Source organism: Pseudopipra pipra, chromosome W (genome assembly GCF_036250125.1).
Source record: "Pseudopipra pipra isolate bDixPip1 chromosome W, bDixPip1.hap1, whole genome shotgun sequence".
Taxonomy (NCBI): domain Eukaryota; kingdom Metazoa; phylum Chordata; class Aves; order Passeriformes; family Pipridae; genus Pseudopipra; species Pseudopipra pipra.
The window spans coordinates 37,326,484-37,343,978 of record NC_087580.1 but is presented as its reverse complement, the minus strand read 5'-3'; the positions used below and the strand labels follow the sequence as shown (position 1 = coordinate 37,343,978).

The following is a 17,495-nucleotide window of genomic DNA, read 5'->3' as shown; positions in this document are numbered from 1 at the left end:
ACTGGGGGACCTCATGGAACAAAAGGAATCCAGGGACACTGTGGGACTTCATGGAATCAAGAGGCAGTTGTGACACTACAGGGCATTTTGGATCCAAAAGAACACAGGGAAATTGTGGAATCTCGTGGAACCAAGGGACTGGTGGGGCCTCATGGAACAAAAGGAACCCTGAGACATTCTGGAAGCACATGGAACCAAGGGGCCATTCTGACCCTGAGGAACCTCATGGACTCAAGGGGCCACTGTGACACTGCAGGGCCTCCTGGAACCAAAGGAACCCTGAGACATTTCAGAGCCTCCTGGAACCAATGGGCCATAGTGACACTGAAGAGTCTCATGGAAGCCACTGTGCCTCCCCAGAACTCCATGGAATCAAGCAGAACCGCTGCCTCCCCCCCGCCGCCGCACGGACCGGAGTCGCCGGCTCTGCCCCGCTTGGACACCTCTGGAGTCAGCGTGTTCTTGGGCAGCACAACTTAGATCAGAGAGTTTCCCAGATTTTGCTTTGCCCCCTCTTTTCCCAAGGGACAGGGCAGCCTCTTTCCATGGCCCCTCTGCTCACACAGGTTGTCCTGCTCTTCTCCTGGCACATCCCATCTCCCCACAGAGCCTTTCCCCAGGGGAACACGTCTGTGCTGGCCTGAGCAGCCCTTCCTGCACCCCCTGCCCGTGCTCCCCACAGCCCCTGAGCTGGGGGGGCTGCTCTGCAGAGCAGGGGGGCTGTGGGGCCCGGGGCCATGGGGGACTCTGTTGGGCTGTGCTGCTCCAGCTGGGAGGCAGAGCCAGCTGATGGTGCTCCCTGCACTGACCACCTCCCACAGACGCTCCTGTGTGGCCATGGAGGGGGCTCAGAGGGGCCCTGCCTTGTTCCAGAGCTGGGACATGGCTTTGGGGGCTGCTCTTGATTGACCTGTGGAAGTTCACTGAGGTCAAGAGAAGTCACTGGCAAGAGTTTTCCCTGTACCTGCTGTGTCCCCTGGGCTTGCAGAGCTCTGTTTGCCCCTTCACAGCAAGATTTAACACTTGATCTCTGGTAACTCCACCCTGGGCAGGATTCTGCTCCAGGGCTCCATTCCCTGCTGACTGGATGGGATGGGCTGTCCCTGCAGATCCTCTGTGCTCTCCTGCACTTCCTGATTTCCTACAGACAAGTCCTCACCTGCCATCAGAGCCCTCACAAGCTGCAGAACCCCAGGCAGGTGACTTGGAGATCATTTGTCACCTCCATTGGCCATCGGCCACCAACACACAATCTGTGACCCAACCCTCAGTCCCTGCAGTCCCAGTGGGTCCCTGACCTCACTGCACTGCCTCCATGAGAAACAAGCAAAGCAACAAGACTTTTGAGAGTCTATTCCTTGGACTTCTTCTCGATACCAGTGTTGGGAAAAGACCTCAGCCTTCAGGAAGTGCCTGGAGGGGAACCCCTTTGCTGCTGGAACTGCTGCTGTGGAGCCCAGCCCTGTCCCAGCAGTGCCCAGGGCCTGTCCCTGCCTGTGCTCACAGGCCTGACCCACAGCAGGACAGTGACTGAGCTGCCAGAGCACTCAGGCCTTGGGCACGGACAGGAAAGGAGAGGGTGGGAGTGCAAAGAGAGAAGCTCTGAACAGACCCAGTTCTGGGGCTCCCTGGCAGTGCTGGGACTCTTTTCCCCTCCACATCTGCAAACATGGAAATGCCCTCCAGCTTCAGGGGAGGTCTTGGAGAAAAGATCAGGGAAAAAATTTGTGTCCTTTCTTACACTCAGAGATTGTGATTCCTCATGTAAAAACTATCACAGGCAGGATGTTTGACAAACACCTTGCTGCACAAGCTTTTCTTTTGCTTAAATGCACACAAAGCATGATTCCTGATTAGTACATTATGTGGGTGAAAAAAAAGAGGTAGAGAGTGAATTATATGGGATGAAGTAAAATTTCAGTGTTATTAACATTAACAGACGAACAAAAAAGGAAAGCCCCCCAACACTATCAAAAGCTTTAGAAGGCAGACTGGGCCCAAAATGTGTTCCACAATGAGTGTTCTGCAGAAGAAAAGATGCAGTTTATTGCTTCTCAAAAAACACGCACTCATCATTTTCCTCAGGGCATCCTTGAGCTCCTGGCTCCTCAGGCTGTAGATGAGGGGGTTCAGTGCTGGAGGCACCACCGAGTACAGAACTGACACCACCAGATCCAGGGATGGGGAGGAGATGGAGGGGGGCTTCAGGTAGGCAAAGGCGCCAGTGCTAAAGAACAGGGAGACCACGGCCAGGTGAGGGAGACACGTGGAAAAGGCTTTGTGCCGTCCCTGCTGAGAGGGGATCCTCAGCACAGCCCTGAAGATCTGCACATAGGAGAAAACAATGAAAACAAAGCACATCAAAAACAGAAGAGCACTAACTACCATGAGCCAAATTTTCCTGAGGTAGCCTGAGTGTGAGCAGGAGAGCTTGAGGATGTGTGGGATTTCACAGAAGAACTGGCCCAGGGCATTGCCCTGGCACAGGGGCAAGGAAAATGTATTGGCTGTGTGCAGCAGAGCATTGAGAAACCCAGCAGCCCAGGCAGCTGCTGCCATGTGGGCACAAGCTCTGCTGCCCAGGAGGGTCCCGTAGTGCAGGGGTTTGCAGATGGCAACGTAGCGGTCGTAGCACATGATGGTGAGGAGGGGAAATTCTGCTGAGATGAAGAAGGCAAAGAAAAAGAGCTGTGCAGCACATCCCATGTAGGAGATGGTTGTGGTGTCCCAGAGGGAATTGTGCATGGCTTTGGGGACAGTGGTGCAGATGCAGCCCAGGTCTGTGAGGGAGAGGTTGAGCAGGAAGAAGTACCTGGGGGTGTGCAGGTGGTGGTCACAGGCTACGGCGCTGAGGATGAGGCCGTTGGCCAGGAGGGCAGCCAGGGAGATGGCCAGGAAGAGCCAGAAGTGCAGGAGCTGCAGCTCCCTCCTGTCTGCAAATGCCAGGAGGAGGAACTGGGTGAGGGAGCTGCTGTTGGGCATTTGTTGCCTCTAGATGTGGGGCACTGTTCAAGGAGGAAATAACAGTGATAAGTTAGGGCAGAACATTCTGAGAAAATTCAAAGCTGCTTTCCAACACCCCTCTCACTGCTCCATTGGTTTTCCTTTTCTAGGAGTCTCTCCTTCAGCTCCAGGGCTGGAGCCTTGCTCGGGCTCACTACATCTTCCGTGAGGAGCAGACCCTCTGTCCACTGGCTGTGAGGGGTCAGCCCTGCTCTGCACCGGTGGGGTCATGGGCATGGTGGGTACAAGGGGCCTGTCCTGGTGTTCAGCTGTGTCAGATGAAACTGCTCCCAGTGCAAAAAGGCTTGCCAGCATCTGCACTCCCAGTTTGTGAGAAAAACCAGGACAGCAGAAGGCAGTGTCACAGCTTTGTTTTGTTTACCTTTTTTTTTTCCCCAAATCCCTCATCTCTCCTGAGGAGTGTTCCTGGATGTCAGAACCCCTCAGCACTTCTGATGCACTCAGGGAGAACAGAGCAGGCCCTGCCAGGCAGGAGGATTGTCTGGGGCTTAGTGCAGAGTGAGAGGAGCTGGTCTGTCCCTCTGTCTTGTTCCCAACTGCCCTGGCTTTGCTTCTTCCTGAGATGGACATTGATCACACTCCCATTTTGGTCTGAAAAGCCACCAGAAACTGTTGAGAGAGGGATCCATCCCAGACCCCTCAATGTCTCAGCCTGTCTCAAGGGCTCAGCACCCCACTTGGAGCCAAGGACACCCATGGCTCACCTCCCCAACCCAACAGCATCTCCTGGCATGGGCACAGCATCTCTTCCCCTCTCCACTGGGGCTTTCAGAGAACACAGCTGTGCTGGGAGGATGATTTGCATTCTCGAGGGCAGCTCCCAGCTTGGAAGGACACCTCAGAAAAGAGCCAAGTGTCCTAATGACGGGGTCTGATTGAGGGAAAAAGAGCTCCTGACCCAGGTCCACAGATTTCACTGTCCACAGCCCCACAGAGCAGAGGACAATTGGAATGTCTCATTCCCAGGGACACACCTGCCATAGGGGAATGCCAGGATCAGTGTTGGACTGTGTAGCTTGAACTCCCCTCCCCAAAGAGCCTGACTGAGAGAAGGAGGGAACAACTTCAGAACCAGGGGCAAGCTGAGAACCAAGGAAATGCAGACGGAGGGTCCAGCTGGGAGAGGCCAGGGCAGAGCCCACTGGGCACTCAGGGCAGCATCACCCTGAGCCAGCTGTGCCACCTCCCAGACACCAACAGTGCCAGCAAGTTGTTCTCAGTCCTGGGCAGCTCCTCAGAGTTCCCTCTGGAACTCAAACCAGCTGGCATGTGGCTTGAGAGCTTGAGAGAAATCCCTCCTTGGATGTTCCCCTTGAAGTATCCCCTGGAAAATATCCTGGGGTGCTCTGGCTCTGTGAGCAGCCCTGCCCCATGAAACTCTCACTTGATAGCAGAAGAAACCTGCCCTGCCCTGGCAGGCTTTGCTCTTTCCACCCCCAGCCTCTGCCCAGCCCTGAGGGAGCTCCCCAGCCCGGTTGAGAGCTGCCCCTGGCAGTGGCAGAGCTCCTGCCCCGGCACAGCCCTGGGCTGCAGGACCCTGCTCTGCAGGACAGCTTGGGGCAGCCTGGGTGGCACAGCCCGGCTTCACAACCCCTCAGCCATCCCTAGGAGAAGGGAACCCTGCTGGGATGTGCCTGGGATGGTGCAGCAGGGAGTGGGATGTGCCAGCGTTAGGAGATCTTTGCACCAACTGCAGACACATTGCCCTTCATGCTGACTCACCGTGAGGAAGCCTGGAAAGATTCCTCCTCCAGTGGATCTTCCTCTTGACTTCCCTCCCAGCCCAGGCTGTGTGTGACCTCTCTCTGCCTTGCTTTTGTGCCCTGGGTGCTGCAGGCAGTGCCCTCAGCCCTGCTGGGCTGTGCAGAGGAGCTGCTCACCAGCAGAGCTGTCTCTTTGAAGCTCCTCTTGCTTGCCAGGAGTTCCCTGTGTGCCAGGAGCCCGGCCCAGCTCAGCAGCACAGCAACAGCCCCAGGCATTTCATGACCCTCAGGGGGATTGGTGTTGTTTACATGAGATTCAGTCCCTGAGAGGAAGTTCAAACAAGTTCTCAAGTCAAAAGGAGTTTTAAATACTGAAGTTTCTTGCACTGTTAATGGGTCCCACTGAAGGACATGACTGTGAATGTGTCCCCAGGTTCCAGTTAGAGGAGAAAAGTGCAGACAGTGATAACAAGGATGGACAAGCAAGGGAAAGGTGGTTCTGATGCTGAATAAACCTTGACTTGTTTTCTTAATCCAATGGGCCAAACCCTGACCCCTAGCCCCTGGGAAGGCAGATCCTGTCCCTGCCTCATTCCTCAGGGCTCTTCCTGGGGCACTGGGATGTGGGATGTGCAATGCCAAGGGCAGGACCATGGGGTGGCACCTGCCAGGCTGCTGAGCAGGGACAAGGAGGCCATGAGGCCCCAGGGCTGCAAGGGGCACTCCCCTCCTCCTGGCATCAGGGGCACAGACAGCAGCCCTGGCCAAAGGCCTGCAGAAGGTGGCTCTGTCGGGGCCTTTCAGCTTCTCCTCATCCCTGTCTCCTCTCCAGCCCAGGCTGTCCTACGGTGTCCATGCCCTGCCCCTTTCCCTGCAGGCTGTCGTCATCCCCCCGGCTGCCCCACCTGGCTGGCACCTTCCTGCACTGACATCTCTGCATCCTCCCTGGCTCTTCCTGCACACACAAAGCCTTGGGCTCATCCAGACTCCTCCTGGGTGATGTGTTGCAGCACAGCATTTTCCATGGAGTGAAATTCCTTTTTCCTCCTGTCCACTCAGGACCTCCCCAGCTGCACTTGGCATTAATTCTTTCTGTCTCATGCTCTTTTCTGCTCTGACAAAAGGATCCACTATCTCTAAATCCTCCCTTCAAGCCCTCTCAGGGCTGTCCTGTACTGCCCTCAGCCTCCACACCATTGAGGCCACAGCTCCTTAGCCCCTCTTTAGTGCTCATGTGCTTGAGACCTTTAAAGCCCATCTTGGGAGATCTCTGAGCACTCACTAATGTTTTTGCAGATGAAAATATCATGCTCATAGTCTAAGGAAATCACAGTTGCCATGACAACCAGCATGCATTCTCATTGCTATGGTCAGTTACCATGGCAAATAGAATACATTCCCATTCCCACTGTCAGTTACCATGGCAACCGTAATACATTATCATTGCTATGGTTGGTTACCATGGCAACCATAATACGTTCCCATTGCTACAGTCAATTACTGTGGCAAACAGCATACTTCCCACTGCTACGGTCAGTTACCATTGTAACCATAATACTTCCCACTGGTACAGTCAGTTACCATGGCAACCAGCATACATTCCAATTGCTATGGTCAGTGACCATGGCAACCATCATACATTCCCATTGCTATGGTGACTTACCATGGAAACCATCATACAGTTGCATTGATACGGTCAGTTACCATGGCAAACCCCATACATTCCCACTGCTGTGGTCAGTTACCATGGCAAACAGCATATATTCTCATTGCCACAGTCAGTTACCACAGCAACTACCATACATTCCCATTGCTAAGGTCAGTTACCATGGTAACCATCAGACATTCCCATTCCTACAGTCAGTTACCATGGCAATGATCATACTTTCCCACTGGTATGGTTGGTTGCCATGGCAATCAGCATACATTCTCATTGCCATGGTAAGTTACCACGGCAACCATCATACATTGCCATTGGTACAGTCAGTTACCATGGTAATCATCATACATTCCCTTTTCTACAGTCAGTTACTACAGCCAACCATCATACTTCACACTGGTACAATCGGTTACCATGGCAACCATCACACATTCCCATTTCTATGGTCAGTTACCATGACAAACATCACACATTCCCACTGCCACACACAGCTACCATGGCAACCATCACACATTCCTGTTGCTATGGTCAGTTACCATGGCAACCATCATACAGTCCCCTTACCACAGTCAGTTACCACGACAACCAACATACTTCCCACTGCTACAGTCAGTTACCATGGCAACCAACATACTTCCCACTGCTACAGTCAGTTACCATGGCAACCGGCATACATTACAATTGCCACGGTCGTTACCATGGCAACCATCACACATTCCCATTGCTATGGTCGGTTACCATGGTAACGATCACACATCCCCATCACTACGGTCAGTTACCATGGCAACCAGCATGCATTCCCATTGCTATGGTCGGTTACCATGGCAACCATCATACATTCCCATTGCTACAGTCAGTTATCAAGGCAATCATCATACATTCCTGTTGCTACAGTCAGTTACCATGGTACCCATCACATATTCCCATGGCTGTAGTCGGTTACCATGGCAACCATCATACATTCGCTTTGCTCTGGTCGGTTACCATGGCAATCATCACACATCCCCATTGCTGTGGTCGGTTACCATGGCAACCATCATACGGTCCACTGCTACAATCAGTTGCCATGGCAACCATCATACAGCCACGTTGCTATGATCAGTTAGAATGGCAACCATGTGAATTCCAGTTTCTATGGTCAGTTACCATGGCAACCATCATACAGTTGTCTTGCTACAGTCAGTTACCATGGCAACATCATACATTCCTGTTCCTACTGTCAGTTACCATGGCAACTATCATACAGTCCCATTGTTATCGTCAGTTACCATGACAACCAGCATACATTCCCATTGCTACAGTCAGTTACCATGTCAATCATCATACTTCCCACTGCTGCAGTCAGTTACTATGGCAACCAGCACACATTCTCATTCCCACGGTCAGTTACCATAAGAACCACCATACATTCCCATTGTTACAGTAGGTTACCATGGCAACCATCATACATTAGCATTGCTATGGTCAGTTACCATGGAAACCATCATACAGTCACGTTGCTATGATTGTTTACCGTGGCAACTAACATACGTTCTCGTTGCTACGGTCAGTTCCCATGGAAAACCTCATACATTCCCGTTGCTACAGTCAGTTACCATGGCAAACAACGTACTTCCCACTGGTACAGTCCGTTACCATGGCAACCACAATACATTGTCATTTCTATGGTCAGTTACTGTAGCAACCATCAAACATTCCCATTGCTCCAGTCAGTTACCATGGCAAACATCATACTTCCAGTTGCTACAGTCAGTTTACCATGGCAACCATGACACATTTCCATTGCTACGGTCAGTTACCGTGGCAATCATCATACTTCCCACTGCTATGGTCAGTTACCATGGCAACCATCATACATTCCCATTGCTACGGTCATTTACCACAGCAAGCATCAATCATTCCTGTTGCTACAGTCACCATGGCAAACATCACATATTTCCATTGTAACGGTTTGTTACAATGGCACCATCACAGATTCGCATTGCTATGCTCAGTTACTATGGCAACCATCATAAAGTCACACTCCTATGGTCAGTTACCACGGCAACCAGCATACATTTCTGTTGTTACAGTCAGTTACCATGGCAACCATCAGACATTTCCATAGCTACGGGCAGTTATCATGACAACCAGCATACATTCTTGTTGCTATGGTCGGTTACCATGGCAACCAGCATACATTCCCATAGCTACGGTCAGTTACTATGGTAACCTCTTTTGGTTCCTCTTGGAGAGAAGCAGATGCAGATGAGCCTCCCTGTTGTCCACCAACCTGCCAGCTGTGCTCTAAAAGCCTGTGTCCCAAGGGGTATCTTCACCAAGACTCTGCACAAGCCTCTGGGACTCTTTGCATCCTGTCATGGTGCCTTTCCAGTGAATTCCAGAGTTATCAAAGCAAACTTGAATGGGCTCTTTGTCTCACTCCACAAGGTCACCCAAACCACTCTCTCCTCTGACCCTCACCCACAAAAGTTCACCCAAGTTGTTCATCCCCTAGAGCAGCTCCGCAGGTCCCAGAAGCTCCTTCCCACTGAGGACACCTCTCTCCTGCTCTTTCCCTCCTGTGTCTCCTTGGCCTTCTCTCCCAACCCATCACAGCCCTGCAACCTGGGAACTGTCTCAGCAGGCCTGGGCTGTTATTGCCTGCAAGTGGAATGAAGAGAGACTTGGGGCTGCAGCTCCTCCTGCCTGTGCCCCACACGCAGGGCATTGGGGCCTGTCTGGCTGCAGCCCCTCAGCGGGGGCACCGGGGTAAGAACAGACTTGCAGAGGGGAAAGCTGCTCTGAAAGCCCCGAGAGCTGGGCTGTGCAGAGGCTTTGCTGACAATGGCCTTGGGGGTGGACGTGCTGGGACTCAGGCCCAGGGGGAAAATCCCAGGCCTGATCCCTGAGGAGATCAGCACATGCTGCTGAAATGCTGGGGGAGAGAAGAGCCAGCAGAGGGAGGAAACAAGTGTGGACAGCCTGGGCTGATGTGCTTTGGACTCGTGCCTGGCCCGGCCTTGGCTGGGCAGAGAAGGGACAGCCTTTGTGTCCCTGCAGGGCTGGGATTCACTCCCTGCCCCGAAGGCACCCAATGTGTCTGAGAAGCCCTGGGTGGTGTCTGTCCCACAACTGCTGGGAATGGGGACGGGGTCCCTGCACAGGCCCTGTGCTGTCCAGGGCAGCTGCTGCACTTGTGCTGCAGAGCCCTGGCACCTCCGCTGGCACTACAGGCCCCTCTTTGGCTGTTCAATCCGGGCTCACCTGCCCTCAATTAGGTTCAGCATTGCAGGGATGTCCATGAGACAACTGCCATTGTACTCTGAGGACATGTAGAAAATACCTCTGATAAAGAACAGGAGAGAGACCTCTCTCCCTGTGCCACCTGACTCCATTTGGTCACCTGAACACCTCTAGGGGCTGCCCTGGACAGAAGGAACAGTGACAGGTTCCCCTGTCCTACATGTGGGCACCTTCTGCCACTGAAGTTGGCCAAAGCAATGTCCCAGCAGCCTCCAAGAAGATCCCACAGCTGCTGCCCTGTCCCTGGGAACTGCTGCATTGGAGGAGCCTGCAGTTCCCAGCAGGAATCTCGGTCACCTCTGGCCCCTCAGAAGGAACCAGGGCTTTGTGTCCCAGCAGGTCACTCCTGGCTTTGGTCTTCATTCATTGCCATGGGAGCTGGGACAAGGAGTCACCTGCAGGGGCCTGTTTTGGGCCCACTGAAGTGGGGCAGGAGGAATCCCAGCCCATGGGGGTTGTGGAGGGAGCTGAGTGTCCTTCTGGCCCCAGCTCTGCAGAGCCACAAGGAGACACCTCTGTTGACTCAGCAGAGTCCCTTCCCTCAGTGCAGGTGAAGGAGATCCCTCCTGGGCACTGTCTGGGTTTCCTGTCTAATGATGGGACATGAAAAGGGGACTCTTGAACTTAACTCTGTGTTTGTTTGGAAAAATGACAGTGCTGAAAGAAGTGTCTGTGCCCAGCTGAGAGAAGGCACATCATTATTTCCTTCAGCTGTGTGCCAGCAGGCTCCCCTGGAGCCCCAGGGACAGCTGGAGGGAGCCCAGAGGGGCAGAGAAAGGGCTGCCTGGGGCTGTTGCTGTGCTGCTGAGCTGGGCTGGGCTCCTGGCACACAGGGAGCTCCTGGCAAGCAAGAAGAGCTTCAAAGAGACAGCTCTGCTGGTGAGCAGCTCCTCTGCACAGCCCAGCAGGGCTGAGGGCACTGCCTGCAGCACCCAGGGCACAGGAGAGAAGGCAGAGAGATGAGAGGCAGCCTGGGCTGGGAGGTGACTGAGCTCTCACTACAGGAGAAACCTTCCCAGGATTTGAAGAAAGAATTCTCTGGCTGTAGGAAAGTTCAACTTGCCTTCCTGGAGGCATCTCCTATAGCTGGCACATCCCACAGCTTCTAGGATCTTTCAGCAGGACTCTCCCATTTGCTGCAGTGCAGGGGAAGTGGCCATATGGCAGAGCAGGGCAGGAGCTGCAGGCAACAAGGGCAGAGAGGAGAAGGGAGCAGGAGGTTCAAGGGATCCTGGGGTGGGAGGACAGGGCAGAGCTGCTCAGGGCAGGAACCTTGCCAGCCCTTTGCCACGGTCAGGCTCTGGCTGCAGAGCAGTGCAGGCGAGTTCCTGCAAGTGCCTCTCCCAGCTGCCAAATGGCAGCAGTGGCAGGAGCTGTCAGGATGGCTCTGCTGGATTTGCTGGGGTGCAGCAGGAGAAGCTGCTGCAGAGCAGGACTTGCTGCTGCCCCATCAGAGGCCCAGGGCCAGAAGGTTCCCTGTGCCAGGGCTGGCTGTGGGGTGGGAAGGTGGGGGTGCAGCCAGGGGTGCCCAGGGCTGTGGTGCAGAGCAGGGTCCTGCCCCCAGGGCTCTGTGTGCTGGGGCAGGGACTCTGCTGCTTGCCAGGGTCAGCTCTCAGCCCGGCCAAGGAGCTGCCACGGGGCTGGGGGAGAAGGGCTGTGGGGAAGGAACAACTCCTCGGGAGGGCAGAGCAGGGCAGAGTCCTTCTGATCTCCAAAGTGGGCTGCAGGGATGAGGGCTGGTCACACCTCCAGAATAAAGCTGGAAATTTCCCAGAAGGTATTTGCAAGAGGCACAGACAGACAGGGGGTACCTTAAAGAGAATGAACCAGTTCTTTCAGTGTTATACTCTGGGTTGTCTGGGTGCTGACTGCAACAGGGAAATGAATCTCTGAACACAGGAGGAGACACTGAAATTTGAACTCTGTTAGATTAGAGGGGATTGAACCTGAGAGTATCAGACATCAAAACTGTCTAATAGATGCATCAGTGTCACTTTCCAGCCTCCTCAGGGTTCCTCTGACATTGCCATCAAAGCCTGCCCAGGCAGAGATGCCCCTGGGCAGTGTCCTGTGCTGCTGGGAGGGCTCAACAGGGCCGAGCTGGGCCCCCAGGGCTGGAATGGGCTCTGGCAGCGCTGCCAGGGCCAAGCCCTGGGCCCGGGGAAGCAGCTGCTGGCAGGAACAGCTCCAGGCAGCAGAGCCCTGGGCAGGGAGTGGGGGCAAGTGCCCCCAAGGCCTGGGGGAGGGCGCGTTCAGGCAGCTCTGGGGGCCCTTCCCTGCAACTCTGCTGGGCACTGTGTGCTGGGTCATAGAAATGAGGATTCCTGCAGTGGAAAAGAACCTTCCCCAGATGTGATGGTAAAAATAGAAAACACAGGTACAATTATTCGAAGCTCAGACTAAGCTTCTGCTCTGCAGGCCCAGCTCTTCTGAGTCATTGGTGTAGAGATGGAACTTTTGTATTCAAGGTCTGTTACGTCTGACATTCCTTGTGTATGTGAGAGCTCTATGAAAAAATTTCATGTCACAGTACAGCAGAGCCAGACTGACTCTTTGGCAGTGCATTTGGTGACATTTGACACATCAATTTCTTTTAGAAATGGAGTGGCTTTTTCACAGAGGTCTGTCTTAACTGTTCCCTGTCTTTTCCTTTTCTGAAACAGACCCTGTGCTAAGAAGCAGCAAATGTCCAACTGCAGCTCCATGGCCCAGTTCCTCCTCCTGGCATTCTCAGACAGGCGGGAGCTGCAGCTCCTGCACTTCTGGCTCTTCCTGGCCATCTCCCTGGCTGCCCTCCTGGCCAACGGCCTCATCCTCAGCGCAGTAGCCTGTGACCACCACCTGCACACCCCCATGGGCTTCTTCCTGCTCAACCTCTCCCTCACAGACCTGGGCTGCATCTGCACCACTGTCCCCAAAGCCATGCACAATTCCCTCTGGGACACCACAACCATCTCCTACATGGGATGTGCGGCACAGGTTTTTTCCTTTATGTTTCTCATCACAGCAGAGTATTGCCTCCTCACCATCATGTGCTACGACCGCTACGTTGCCATCTGCAAACCCCTGCACTACGGGACCCTCCTGGGCAGCAGAGCTTGTGCCCACATGGCAGCAGCTGCCTGGGCCACTGGGTTTCTCAATTCTCTGTTGCACACAGCCAATACATTTTCCCTGCCCCTGTGCCAGGGCAATGCCCTGGGTCAGTTCTTCTGTGAGGTTCCTCAGATTCTCAAGCTTTCGTGCTCCAAATCCCAGCTCAGGGAACTTGGTCTTTTACTGGTTACTGCCTGTTTAGTGTTTGGTTGTTTTGTTTTCATTGTTTTCTCCTATGTGCAGATCTTCAGGGCTGTGCTGAGGATCCCCTCTCAACAGGGACGGCACAAAGCCTTTTCCACGTGCCTCCCTCACCTGGCCGTGGTCTCCCTGTTTGTCAGCACTGGCACATTTGCCTACCTAAAGCCCCCCTCCATCTCTTTCCCATCCCTGGATCTGGCACTATCAGTTCTGTACTCAGTGGTGCCTCCAGCACTGAACCCCTTCATCTATAGCTTCAGGAACCAGGAGCTCAAGGATGCCCTGAGAAAAACGATGACTGGACGCTTTTCAGGAGCAATAAAGTGCCGGGTTTCTGGTGCATAGCATTCAGAATGGGACTCCTTAATGGCCCAGCCTTCTTGCTCAGGTTTTTCATGGATGTCGTTGGGTTCTTCTTGCAATAATTTTCCGTGCAATGAAATATTATTATGCATCTGCCTTCTAATTCAGTATCTAATCATTGAATTTGACACTGAGGCTGTATAAATGATGAATTGTATTCTGACTATTTAAACAAAATAAAAGACCCTGCAGTGCCTTCTTTGTCCAAGACCCTTCTTCTTAGCTGTTCCTAAAGGACAGCACACTGCAGGACAGGGTGTATTTGCAAAGGGGAAGGGGACAATAATCCCAGCCCAGCAGCGCTGCCAGGGAGCAGCAGGGCTTGGTCTTTGCAGAGCTGCTCTCTTGCCACTTCCACACTGTCCTCCTGAGCCCCTTTCTCGCTGTAAGGCCTGAGTGCTCTCTGAGCACAGTCCTGGGGGCTGGAAGCCCTTCGAACACAGGCAGGGACAGGCCCTGGGAACTTGTGAAGCAGAGCTGGGCTCCCTTACAGCATCTCCAGGATGCTGTGGCATCTTCTGAGGCCACTGCATGTACTGGGTCACTTCTTCTGTGACCTTGCTCCAGGGCTGGAACTCTCCTGCATTTTCCCCATGACACTCCTGCTCTCTGCTTTCCAGGTTTCATTTTTAGATCCAGTCTTCCCCTCCTGTTCACAGGGACATCCTGTGAGTGCTTCAGAGCTGCCATCCTGGGGCAGCTCCTGCCCAGCGTGGGCAGGCACAGGGTCTCTCCACCTGCTCCTCTCACCTCCCCAGTGCCACTGTTCTCTGCAGCCTCCTCATCCTTGCCCAGCACAGCCCTCCTGGCACAGTTGGACACAGCCCTTGTTCTACCCCCTCCTCAGGCACCTGCCCAACCCCCTCAGCTCCAGCCTGATGGCCAGAAACCTTCAGGGCAGGGAGGCACCGGGAAAATGCTGAGGAAACCTTTCAGCTGCACTCAAATCCAATTGGAGGGGTTGGTCTCTAGGAAGAAATCCCTTCTCATTCTCCAGAACCACCAGGACAACCTGTGTTGTGTCCTGGGCACTCCTCTGGAAGTGTGGGCTATGGAAAAGGTTTTGGTGTCAGGGCTATTGAGAAGGCTGGGCAGTGTCACTGGGAGACCTCTCCCAAACCCTTGGAAAGGCCAGAGCCATCCCAGAGCTTCCTGGGGCCTTGGGAAAGGCAGACATGGAAGCAGTCTGCAAACAGGGCAGCAAGGAGGGTTGGCAGAGTACCAGACTGCTCAGGCTCAGCAGGGAAGGGGATAGGGCAAGTCCTCCTGCAGCCATTCTCAGGCGTGGGAAGGACAAGTCAGGGATTGCAGAACCCCTGTGGGAGGGAATAGAGGATGTTGTGTGCCCAGACTTTATCAAGGCCCTTGACATGGTTTCCTGTGGTCTCCTTATGGCCAGACTGGTGAGAGCTGGACTGAAGACGTCGAAGATGGCGGGAAGTTGGTTGAATGCAGAGTGTCCAATAAAATCCATGGTACAAAGTCCTCTTGGCAGCAACTTCCTGGTGAAATCCCTCAGTGACCAGCCCTTGAACACCACTGTAGAACATATTTATTATCTCTCTGTGCAATGGGACAAAATGTATTTTCAAGTCCTTTGTGGATGATGCCAAATTTCAGGGAGCCCTTGAGCAACCTGTCCTGGTTTAAAGACATATTTTGGGGCATGAACTCCAATCAAATGAACTCACTACTCTTTTATTCCCCACAAATAGAGAGAGACAAAATACAAGAAGGTATAAGTGAAAAAATAAGTTTACTGACAAGAAATAGAGCAGCAAAACCAGCAATACCAACAGAACAGTCCAAAGCAACAGAAGAGAGAGAAATTGCCTCCTCTCTCCCCTGCCACAATTCGCTTTTGTAAACAGATACAAACAGGGATCAACACGTGCCTCCCTTCCCCCTTTTCCCCCTAAATGAACAAAGAACAAAAATTAAACTAGAGGAGAGAGGGGGCAAAGCAAAATCTGGGAAACTCTCTGGTCTGAGATCAGTTGTGCTGCCCAAGAACACGCTGACTCCAGAGGTGTCCAAGCGGGGCAGAGCCGGCGACTCCGGTCCGTGCGGTGACGGGGGGGAGGCAGCGGCTCTGCTTGATTCCATGGAGTTCTGGGGAGGCACAGTGGCCCCTTGGTTCCACGAGGTTCTGAGATGTCTCAGGGTTCCTTTTGTTCCAAAGAGACCCCACATGTCACAATGGTCCCTTGGTTCCATGAGATTCCACAGTGTCCCTGCATTCCTTTGGTTCCATGAGGCCCTGCAGTGTCACGGTGCCACTTGATTCCGTGATGTTACAAAGAATCAGAATGGCCCCTTGATTTGAGGCCAACTGCACATGAGGCTGCCTTGAGGGGAGTGTGGGCACCCAGACAAGGGAGTTGTCACCCCCCTGGACTCAGCCCTGGGGTCACCACATCTGGACTGGTCTGTCTGTCTGTGAGGTTCCCCATTCTGGAGGAATGAGGAAGAACTGGAGAGGGTCTAGAGGAGATCTGACAAGAAAGAGCTTTTCTCTGCATTGGAAATACAATGAAATCTTCTCAAAGAGTAGCCTGGAAAGTTCAGACTGAAGGTGAGGAAAAAGAAATGTCACTCAATGGGGACCCTTGTGCTGCAAGAGGTGACCCAGAGGGAGTCAGGATCAGCCCATGGCTTTGTGTTCCAGGGAACAGCCAGAGCTGGTGCAGAGACATCAGGGAGGGTCTAGAAATGCTGCTGGGAGGGGGTGGGAAAGCAGGAGGGGTGTGTGCAGCCTGCAAGGCCAGAGCAGCAGCAGGGCCAGGGCAGGACAGCCTGCAGGAGAGATGGCCAAGGGCTCTGGCAGGGCTGCAAGGCCCAAAGGCACCCAGGCCTTTGTCCCCTTGCCTCTGGCAGCTGCCTCTGCCACTCAGGCCACCACAACCAACTTTCCTGGCAGGTTCTGCCCTTGGTTTCTGCCTCGCCCCTCCCTCAGGAGCCTGGCAGGGGTTGCCCAGTTTTGGCCTTTGTTGTTCCTCCCCCTCCCATCCCAGTGCCCCCCAAACAGCCCTGAGCCAGCCGGGAGGGACAGGATCTGCTGGGCCAGGGCCTGGGGCTCAGGCCTTGGCCTTTGTGCTCCACAAAACCAAGGCAGGCTTTGCTCAGCATTGCAGGGGCCTGCCCAGAGCCTTGGTCTGCCTGCACTCCTGGCCTCCAAGGAGCTGCTCCAAGGAGTCCCTGGGGAGGCTTTGGCAGTGCTTGCCCTCAGTGGGGCCCAGCAATGCTTCAAGGCACTTGGACTTTGGCTTCTGACTTCTTCAGCAGCTGCTTCCATCTTCTCTCAGTACCTCAGGATCGTGGGCTGGGCTGCAAACACACGGTGGGGCTCATTAAATTCCAGAAATCTCTCAGGATCTCTTTGTCTTCCTTTAATTGTCTTCAAAGCAATTTCAAAACAAGTTTTCCAAGTTTGTACTTTTTTTGTTTTAATTCAATGATGGATACTTTTTAGTTCAGAGAAGAGGTGATAGAGGTGTTCTCTTAGTGATCTTGATGCTGAGTGTCTCCTCAGGAGATCCACACTGACCCTGGATGATCAGCCTTGCTCCTCACCCCCCAGCCTCACCAGTTCTGACATGGCCTATCTTGGACTGACAGCTGATGCAACTCCAAACACACTGTGGGACCCATTAAAACACTGAAAAACAAATTATTTCCCTTTCTTTTATTGCCATCAAGTCTTCAAGACTTCTACAGCTAATTGGAGTTGTTCTGTAGTTTAGCTAAGGAGGAGGATTTTAAAGTGGACGTCACAAAAAATATATATTTTGATGAAAGAAAATTATTTACACAGAGCCTTGGGATGCAAGAGGGTCAGGGCACAAAAGAATTGAATCCAAAGACAAGGGGGCAAAAGAGATTAGTAGCATTTAATTATTGACCAATTGAACAGTTATCAAGTGATTCAATAGCATTTGCTAATATTTTAAAAGTGACTGAATTATAGAGTCACAATAACAACATTCACACCACAGTCAATTCACACCCACACCCAGGCAGAGATGTGTGGACACATCAATAGCTGGATGTGGAAAGGTCCCTCTCCCAAATTCTCCTGGTTGTCAGGGAAACACTCCCCCAAATCCCTTTGTGTTTGCCAACAGACAAGGGTCACAGCTGGAGGAGTGTTTGTGGAGGGGGAT

General features: G+C 53.2%; 3 protein-coding genes across 3 annotated transcripts in view; 1 reads left to right on the top strand and 2 right to left on the bottom strand.

The window, feature by feature from the left end:
• Positions 1-17,495, bottom strand: part of LOC135405492 (zinc finger protein 239-like) — a 239,440-nt gene that overhangs the window by 25,725 nt on the left and 196,220 nt on the right. The window lies entirely within an intron of this gene.
• On the bottom strand, positions 849-3,044 carry LOC135405022 (olfactory receptor 14J1-like). Its single transcript, XM_064639742.1, has 2 exons — positions 2,070-3,044; positions 849-910 (listed from the first exon to the last, which is right to left on the bottom strand). The coding sequence occupies exons 1-2, from the start codon at positions 2,980-2,982 to the stop codon at positions 849-851; spliced, it is 975 nt and encodes a 324-aa protein (XP_064495812.1). The 5' UTR covers positions 2,983-3,044.
• Positions 12,256-13,314, top strand: LOC135405021 (olfactory receptor 14A16-like). The gene has a single exon (XM_064639741.1). The coding sequence runs from the start codon at positions 12,358-12,360 to the stop codon at positions 13,312-13,314; it is 957 nt and encodes a 318-aa protein (XP_064495811.1). The 5' UTR covers positions 12,256-12,357.